At 35.1% G+C, this 10,075-nt stretch overlaps 1 protein-coding gene across 1 annotated transcript; it reads right to left on the reverse strand.

The window, feature by feature from the left end:
• Positions 1-6,674: 6,674 nt before the first annotated feature.
• On the reverse strand, positions 6,675-7,975 carry LOC114714077 (dof zinc finger protein DOF5.7-like). The gene has a single exon (XM_028898769.1). It carries the CDS (start codon positions 7,765-7,767, stop codon positions 6,760-6,762), a length of 1,008 nt encoding a protein of 335 aa, XP_028754602.1. The 5' UTR covers positions 7,768-7,975; the 3' UTR covers positions 6,675-6,759.
• Positions 7,976-10,075: the final 2,100 nt, after the last annotated feature.

A 10,075-nucleotide genomic window follows, 5' to 3' on the forward strand; every position in this document is an offset into this window, starting at 1 on the left:
AAGGTAGAGAGAAATTTTTTATATGAATATATAATCATGTCATTCATTTATTATTGTGTTAACTTTATTCTTATAGAATACTCTCTTATTTAATATAAAACATATTTAACTAATTTGATTAAATTAAAAAAGTTATGTAAATTAGTTAATTATAAGAAATATGACGTGTTTTTTTTAAAATATCATAATCATTTTTTAATATCCTCCCTCCGTCACCTACTTAATTATAGTTAAGAGAATATCCATAGAGGTAATTTAGAAAAAATTGATAAATATGATAAATAAATTTTATATCTATGATCAAAATTAACTTAATAATTACGTCTAAAAAAAGTATAGTGTATCTATATAAAATATGTTGAAAATGACTTGTCAATATCAACCAAAAAAATATCAAAGACTAAAATCGATTTTCTAATTATCTCCTATGCCTAGATTTATCAATTTTCTAACTATTTCCTATTTTATATCCATATCCATTCCCATTTCTATCAAAATCAATTTCACCGTACCAACCGGGGCATTATTCCTCCAGTCTGAGGAATTCTGAGGGGGTTGGCAACAAAAAAAAAAAGAGTTTTGTGAGGGGGGAAGAAAAACAAAGAGGGGGTGACGTGTGAGGCGGGGCAGGACCCATTGATTGAAGTCAAACGTGTAAAGTCAATAATGGGGTCCCAGCTCTCCCACTTGTATTGACCTTTTTCGTCATCCAAACGTCAATTACACAAATATCTTTTTCTTAACTTGCTTATTCCTGTCATCACTGCTGTAGAATTTTCAATCACGTGTCCTGTATAATTTACGCACTTTTAATCCTTAGAAGTTAGCGAGAAAAAAATGTCAAATTTTAAGTAAATTACATCATCACATTAACTTTATGCAGTAAAATTGGCATGATTAACATGCAATAGAACGTAATCCTCAGTCTACTATAAGTGCGGAAAACAAATGCTGAAATTTAAATAATTCAGCATAAGAATGATGAACCTTGAAGAAATGATTATGGGGGCCGAACCAATAAAATTTTCACATGCATGGTTGAACTGGAACCCGTAATCGTGCGAATGAAGAGGCAGATTTTTACCAATTGAATTAATTTTAGTTGGCGACAACCAGCTACAATGACGTGATTTACTTTGACTTGACCTCGCTTTAGGTCTCAGCTCAATAACATGAGTTCCTTAGTGAAAAATTTTATAAGTATTGTGAGGTTTATAAGTATAAAGGGTTTTTATTCCTAATAAACTAATTTTTTGATATTAAATTCTCTCTTTGAATTTATGCTCATCACATTGATACTTTTATTAAAAGTTTAATATTCAAGGAGAGAGTTATTTGCAAAGAATTCTGGCCAGCAGGAGGTCAACTATTCATTTTTTGACCGTTCAAGTGCAGCGGGGGGCACAGCTTGACTCCTTGAGGTTGGATTGGGCTAGGCAATGGGAACCCACTAAGTTTTATGCAATTCGGTCAAGCCCAAGAAGAAAAAAACAGATGGAGAAAAAGTGAAAAGCAGGGTTTCGTTTATGGGTATGATACAGTGATATGCTGGTTGCATAACAAGGAAAAAGGGAAAAAAGAGAGGCTTTTCTTTGTCAATAGCAACTTTTTTTATCATAACTTATCTAAAAAGGCTTCTGCACTTATCACATGCAGATACATACAAGCCCTTATACGATTGGGCCAATCATATGTACGGGTACGGTAGGTGCCACAAATGTCATCCTAAGATACTTTCAACACGCTCTGTATATATTCAAAAAAGTTTTAGACTGTATTAATTTTTTATTAAGATATAATAATTTTTTTAATTTTATTTTTACTTTATATCTACATTTTTGAAAAAAAAACTATCTATAATATAATAAATAAAAGACAAAATAATGTATTCATACTAAAATTAATAAAATGACTTATGAATAAGAACAATAGAAATATTCTCTCTACTATCTGTATTTAGGTTAATAGGAATAATTGGGATTGTAATTGCAATTGAGAAAATATATTAAAAGAGTGTTTAGTATAAGAGATTGTTTGTTATATAGGATTAGTCAAACTCATGTATATGGGATTGGAGAATACTATGGGGGAAGTAGTATTCCTTAATCCCACCTCTATGGGTTTGCCTGATCCCATATACTCCTCTAGTCCTATTTATAGGGCAGAGAGATAAGGTATTTTTTGGTCCTATTTATAGGACACTGAGAGAAATTTTTTGTATAGATGTACAATTTTACCCCTCATTTATTATTGTATTGACTTTGTTTATATGAGGTATAATGTACATTAAATAAGAATAAAGTTGAAAAGCCATTAAATTTTAAATAAGAGTTAATGAAGTTTAAGGTTTTTCTTGGTCTGTGTGAAACATGTTGAAAATGCCTTATAAATAGGACTAGAAGAGTAATAAGCAACTACTCATACTAAATACTACCTCTGGCCCTTAATATAAGATCTCGTTTGACTTTTATTTTAGTTCTATATATAAGACCCCAATCCACTTTTTCTCTTATATTTATATTTTTTTTCAAGATAGTCCTCCTAACAATGGTAGTCATAACCAGTATACTTAATTAGTAAGGATATTTTAAAAAAGACAACATATATTTATTACAAATAACTAATTTAACTTCTTTTCTTAATCTCCTCAAATTAGTCAATTAGCTCTCATAATTAGGACCAAAAGTAGTATTATTTTAATGATTTTTTAATTGTAATCATAATTTTAATCCCACATTTTTAATGCTTCACACCAAACAGAACCTTAGGATATTTATGAAGGATTACTGTCATGCTGGGAGCTGGGGTTCAAGAAGCTGGGAGTTGAATTAATGAAGAGAGATTGGTTAGTTTATGTCACACATGTGCACAGAGAACCCAACCGATACGCCGACATGCTCGCTGCTCTAAGCATGGGGCAAAATCATACAAGAAGTAGATTGGGAACGTCCCGCCTAGAGCTGCTGAGATGATTTTGAAGGTTGCTCCAGTGGTGGCAGTTTTTATCCCCTGTAGTTTTGCTAGTTTGTTGGGCTTGGCTCTTCTTTAGGAAAAAACATATATATGAAACACATATTGGGCTGGTAGGATGTAGGGAATGGGCCACTGTCAGGCCCATAAAGGCCTCAACGTGTGGCCGAGCTACTGGGGGAAACGGCTTCAATATCGCCGCGCCGCTTCAGTGAAGGATCGAAACATGCATTTTTAAGAAGATTAAAGGAATAACGATTAGAGTCTTTAAAGGCAATATTTTAATCATATATTATAGAATACGATGAAAATATGTAAAAACGAGTTTTATTTAAACATGCTTATATTAAGCTGCTAAAAATGATTTTTTTTGTTTGCTATTTTTTACCCAATGAAAAATAATTACATTCATATATTCACATACGGGCGGAACCTCATCTCAGAGATAATTTTTTACATTGACGATGGTCCAAACACGAAATTAAAGCCAAGGCAAATCATTAAAAACCAAATTCACGACAAGAAAAGACAGCGCAAATTTGGACATGCATTACCTGATAATGAATTCTGCCGCCCCCTTCTCTTAATATATTACGTGTTTTAGATTTCATCAAAAGACTACACATTTTAAAATTTTGAACAATATAATTATATATTAAACATCAAAATTATTCCATCTTTTAAGAGATTGATTGTTACATAAAGTTATATTCACGTTTAAGAATTACTACCTCCGTTCCTTAATACTACCTCCGGTCCTTATTATAAGACCCTATTTGACTTTTATTTTGGTCCTAAATATAAGACTTTAATCTACTTTGTCTATCATATTTATCCACTTTTTTCCATGATAATTCTTCTAATAATAGTAGTTATAGATAACAAACTTGACTAGCAAGGATATTTTAGGAAAAACAACACCTATTCATTACAAATAACTAACTTAACTAAGTTCCTTAATCTCCCCAAATTAGTCAACTGGGTCTTATAATTAGGACCGGAGGTAGTATAAGAGCTAGTTGACTAATTTGAATAGATTAAAAAAATTAGTTAAGTTAGTTATTTGTAATAAACAGGTACTGTCTTTCCTAAAATATTCTTATTAATCAAGTGAATTGGCCAGAACTACTATTATTACAAGAAATATTTTGAAAAAAAATAGATAAATACTAAAAATAAATTAAATTGTGGTATTATATTTAGGACTAAAATAAAAATCTAACGAGCTCTTATATTAAGTACTAGAGGTAGTATAACTTATTGGAATTTAGAAATAATTAAGTTTCTTAACAATCCTAGCCTCTGGAAACGATTACAGGTTTCAAGGTACTCCAATATAAAATTTTCAATATTTAGATCCTTACACTAAGCATTACTCAGAAGTAAAATAAATATAATTTTGAGCTCGTATGTAAAGTTTATCCAGTGTTTTACATATATATAACTTGATCAAGTTGTCCCATTCATCACAATATATATTAATCACATTTTTCTTTGGAAACGAGACCGATAAATTGAATCAAGAGATCGGTTATATATAACTTAAACCAAAAAAAGAAATGGATAGGAATAATTAACAAGTAATGTTCTTTATATAGTGAGCACCAAAACTGCGTGCATTTAAAATATATATGAACAGATGATGATGATGATGAAAGTTTGAAATGAGGGGCTTTATAAATATGTTGGTGTTTCACATATATGATTACTTACAGGTGGGTAGTGGATGAAGCTATCGAGTGGTGAAGAAGATGGTGGCCTGGTGGGGCCAGAGGTTTCGGTGCAGGATAAGATGGGAATGATGAGAAGTAGAGAATCGAGGGAGTCTCAAAATGTCATGAGCTTCTCGCTTCATAACGTTAGTCGCAAAATGACAGTTCAGCAGCCACAATACCACACAACCACACTTCCTCAACTAAAAGACAAGTTTCTCTTTCACACTGATCCCTTAGCTTTCACGTTCATCACGCAGCCTCATCTTCTTCGTAATCCTATATCCCTCAATATTAACTTATCCTCACACAGCCTCTTAAAAACCCAAAAGAAACTGATTAACTTTATCAATATTGCACAGAAGTTTTACTACATAGTGATTCTATTCACAGGTTCGTGTACGTGATGTTTTAGATCGATGGAAAGCAGAGAGCTTTCTTTATATATAAGAAAAAGGCAGGGTTTTGCACGTACAGAAGCAAGAGGGGGAAAGCAGAAAATGTGGCTTAATGTATAAAGTTTTTCTTAGAGTAGTATAAAGCTAGCTAGAGCCTCTAAAAGCTTGTTTTGATGAGGCAAAGTGTTCGCAAGCAAAGCTGGCCTTTAATTTTCTACTTGAGTGAATATGAACCAAAGAATGCTGCTGCTATTTATAACATAACATGCATAGAGAATTCAAAAAGAACAGCCTCGCAGCTTTTCGTTGCTTTTGTAGAATGTGTTCTTAATTGTTGAACAGAACTTTTTACATTATTTGGCAATATGTAATGAGACGAGTTAAGTATACATTACGCAAGATTGCAAATTAACTTTTTCACTTTTTGTATGTAGCCCTATTCTCATTATATATAATCCTTTCTTTAGGCTAGTCAAATCAATTATGAGTTTGATGCTAATCATTTCATGATTGCGGGGTCAGTGTCGTTCTTACCAATAGTGAAAGTGAGGAATAATATAAGATAACAAACGCAAAGCAAAGCAAGGAAAAGTAAACCCTCTCTCTCTCTCTCTCTATCACTGTACATTACGCAGAAATGCAACGAGTGGATGATGCTCAGTGGGAAATTAGCACGGATGTGAGGGCTCACTCTCCAACACTCCAGAAAGCTAAACGCAACATATTTTTTGGCTGCACAAAAAATCGAACCCCAAGTGAGCTTTAGATGCCATGTCACTCTCTCTCTCTCTCTCATTCAAATGTTGACAGTGTTTCATTCAATTCATTTTCAAACTACCACTTTTTCAGACACCACCAAATCACACCTCACTGCAACTAATTATTACGAAGAGGGCCTCATGGCCTTACCATCACAGAGAGAGAGAGAGAGAAGGTCTATAATGTAGGGCTGCTAGGCCTTGATAGTGCAGGGCTAAGGAGAGGCCAAACAGCGAAAGCTACGCCCAGTGGTGTGTGTTTTGCGCATTGCATCGATCAGTACCTTAGGAGCCTGAGGCTCAGTGTTCTGATAGATCACAGAACGACACGCTGATGAGTCTGATGACACTAGTGCCTATGTATCTATCTATGACTTGCGGATATCAACTGAACATAAAACAAATCAAAGATATCGGCGTTGAAAAAGTTTTCTCATCCCAGATAACAACGAACTCTCTCCTGAAACCCCATCACAGATCCCAAAGTTGTATTGAAAGAGATGGCTAAGATTTTCACCAATCCCTTTCAACTTACCACTTACGACTTATACCAGTAATGAAGCCTGCGATTAATTGCAGTAGAGAGAATACAGACAAATTAAAATTACCCCAGCTCATCAGATCCTGACTCATCATCAACATTTATAAACAATCTGAAGTCAACCCATTTTCTACAGTACCTGAGGGCATATATATTCATTGATTTGAAGGAAGCCATTCAATACTGGGAATTTATGCAATTGATTAAACATCTAACTAGCCGAAGTTCATGAGTAACCATCTGTTACATATATATGTTCATTTGAACCAACATAAAAGATGAAAGATTGCATGTACTAGCATATTCCTAAAAGGAGTACCTTTTGATAATTTTGATAATTATAGAGAAATAAATTTGGCTATTCCTTCGACCTCCCCTAGCTAGGGCATAGCATTATATTGCTGCTGCACATCACCCCAAGCATGAACAGAACTCCAGTTATTGGCTGCATTATCATAGCCATTATTCCCACCGCTGCTGGTGCTTGGGGGCGTAGGAGTCACAGAAGCAAAAGAATTCCCAAAGAACCACTCCGTAGGGGTATCACCAGTGGCTAGGCCTTCTTTTCTGGAATTACCAGCAGCCACGCAATTAATCTCAGGCTTTGAAATCTCAAGATTCTGAAACAAAATGGGTTGCGGTCTCTGGATTTGGTTCTCAAGAGTAACCGCTGAAACACCATCGTCTTTCTGGCCATTATCGTCACCGCCAAACAGCATCGCTAACCTCTGCTGCTGTAGCTTCCAGTGCAAGTCTTGATTAACAGAACTCAATGATTCAATTGAAGAAGCAAGGTTACAGTTAACGTTCATAGAGCTCATACCCTGGATTACACTGCTGAATCCTCCTCCGGTTGTTGGGTAATTGAAACTAATCATAGAATTTGAGCTTCCAGACGGATCAAAGGTGGCTGCTTGGACATCCCCAAAGGAAGAGACTGGGTTATATATGGTTGGAGGTTGAAGATGATTGAGTTTAGGTAAGGGTAGGGACCCTCCAAGATGAAAATCCAGTGAGGGTGAAAGGCCATGGAAAAACTTGAAGCCACTAAGTTCCCCCGGGAATCCGGGGTCCTTGGGGTCGCCGGAGAGCCGTGAAGACGACGACTTCACCTTCTTGTTCTTCCTGCAGCCTCCACCAATCGGAACGTTGCGTAGGGCTCCACCCTTGGTCCAGTACCTGCGGCATGTCTTGCAGAAGTGCCTTGGCTGCGTCAGACTGTAATTGTTGTAGTAACAGAATTTGGTGTTGGGCGAGTCACACCTCGGACACTTGAGACCTTGCTCTGGTGGCCTCGCAGATGCGTTTTTCCGGCCGCCGGAGCTTGGGCTACCATCTTCTTTCGCTGCTGCCTCCTTTGAAGGAGAATTATTTTCCTGTGACATCATAGAGAGAGAGTGAGATGGGGGGGGGAGCCAGATGGTAAAGTTCGAGACTTTGATATATATCAGTTTCCTTTTGCAGAGGCAAAGATACTCATGAATTGAATGATTTCATGCATGAAGGAGGGAAGAGACGGTCATGTCTAGAAGAGAGCCTGTGAGATTCATCAAGGAGGGTGATTGAGAACTATGAAAAATGATATATAAGAAGTGGGGGTTCCAGCCCTTTTCAGATCTAGTGGAATAAAGAAGGCTGTATGGAGAAATTATGGAGAGTGGAAAGAGAAAGAGAGAGGAGTGGGTTTTATATAAGACTAGAGAGAGAGGATGATGGAACATTAAAAAAAAAAAAAAAAGGCAAGTGATCCAACACTGTTATGGCAGTATAAAGAATCTAGATCCATCCACGGCTACTACTCCAACAAAACTATTAGACAGAGAGCATGGTTTTTATTTTTACTTCTTTTTTTTTTGTGTGGGAAAAAAGGGGTTGATAATGATGGGAGATGAGCATTGGAGCTTGATGAAGGACAATTATAATTAAGTCAGTCATGGAGGACGTACTACTGTTAAACTGAGATATAGATTAGATTACGTAATTAGGAATCCCATCTTTCTTTTCTCATCAGCTGGGGGTATGTTCAACAAACTTTTTCGTCACTATGCAGGCTTTGTTTTTTTTGCCCTTGGAAGTTTATGTAAGTAAATTCGTGGATGTTGACACTTATGTCTGTATATAAATAGGAAATTCTCCACTAGCTCCTACTGGTTTATCTTTTCTCTTTTTCATCCGCCAAAAAATAAAAAATAAAAGGTGAAGTTTCACCATGTTTGCTTTTCCTCACTTGCATGGCCTCAGTCAAATCAGCGGACTTTATTCAATTGTCCCTTTTCTTAAGGTTGATAAGGTGCACAATATAAAACGTATTCATAATGTGATTATTTTGAAATCACGTACTATCAATTGATTAATTAAGATTTAACGTACACTAGATATATTTCTTTAATTTACTTTCCATCAAATATAGTTACTAAATTATTTGCTTTTATTTCCGTATATCCTAGCTAAGTATAGGCGAAATCGATCGAGTTTCAAAAAAAGTCTTGAGTTTAAAATTTATGGATTTAAAAACTCTATGAAGTTATTCCTTTCATTCGAAATATAACCCAACATGTTTCGAATACAAACTAATCAATAATATTGAACACGGGATAATCTTAAAGAAGAAAGGATAGAAGTAAAATCTCACAGGTTGATTTTAATGTCATCTTAACCATTTTGATTATCAGTACAAGAAAAAAACTTTTAAAGTCAAAGTCAAAGTACATGTAAGAAACCAAACAATAAGAGAAGTTCTTTCAATAGTGAATAGTGAGGTACTGTTTGGTATGAAGTATTAAAAATAAGAGATAGGAATTGGAATTAAAATCGAGAAAAAAATATTTAGCATAAGAGATTGCCTATTATATGGGATTAGACAAATCTATATATGTAGGATTGGGAAATATCATTAGAGGAAGTGGTATTCCCCAATCCTGCTTCCATGGGTTTGCTTAATCCCACGTAACAAATAATAATTACTCATGCTAAATACTTTTTTAATGATTTTTTAAAATTACAGTTATAATTCATATTCCTCATTTTCAAACGGGATCGAAATGTAAACAAAAATATACTCCATATACTATTCATGAGAAATAGCATAATTTAATTACTTAAAACTATTGAAAACCCATGCATGTTGGCTGTGGAGTAGGTAGTGTGCAGTAGAGTCCAGAGCCACCCTGCATTTGTAATTGCAGGATAATAATAAGAGGGGCGCAGTAGGAGGCAAGTGAATAATACATAAAGATATAAAGATGAAAGCTAAGGGTTGTGATATGTCCTAAATGGCACGGTACAAGTAAACATATACAAAAGAATATAGGCTGCAAGCAGAAGGAGAGCAAGAAAATGATAGAGAGGATAGTACGTATATAGTTGTAGGGCCATCAGAGAGAGGTTAGTAAGCGAAGATGTTGTGAGTCAGTAAAGGGAACAGCAGGCAGTACACCACACACAGCACTGCCTCCTCTCTCTGTCACTGCCAACACCTTGTCTCTTTCTTTCCTTGATACGTCCCTTTTGAATCCAATGCTTCACAGAATCATACTGATATATATACATATATTATATAACATGTACGTACTTCACATTCATCTTTACCTGCTTCTGTGCATTTTGAACATATACACACCCCATATATATGAAATCTCTCACGTGTTATATTCACTCTACTACCTAATCTCATATCATTAACTCTTTGTTAATTGC

Source organism: Neltuma alba, unplaced genomic scaffold (assembly GCF_004799145.2).
Source record: "Neltuma alba isolate B1F8T4 unplaced genomic scaffold, ASM479914v2 tig00011485_pilon, whole genome shotgun sequence".
Taxonomy (NCBI): Eukaryota; Viridiplantae; Streptophyta; class Magnoliopsida; order Fabales; family Fabaceae; genus Neltuma; species Neltuma alba.

What these genes read in the sequence shown, in the direction of transcription:
- LOC114714077 (XM_028898769.1), bottom strand. Translation starts at nt 7,767, where the DNA reads ATGATGTCACAGGAAAATAATTCTCCTTCAAAGGAGGCAGCAGCGAAA.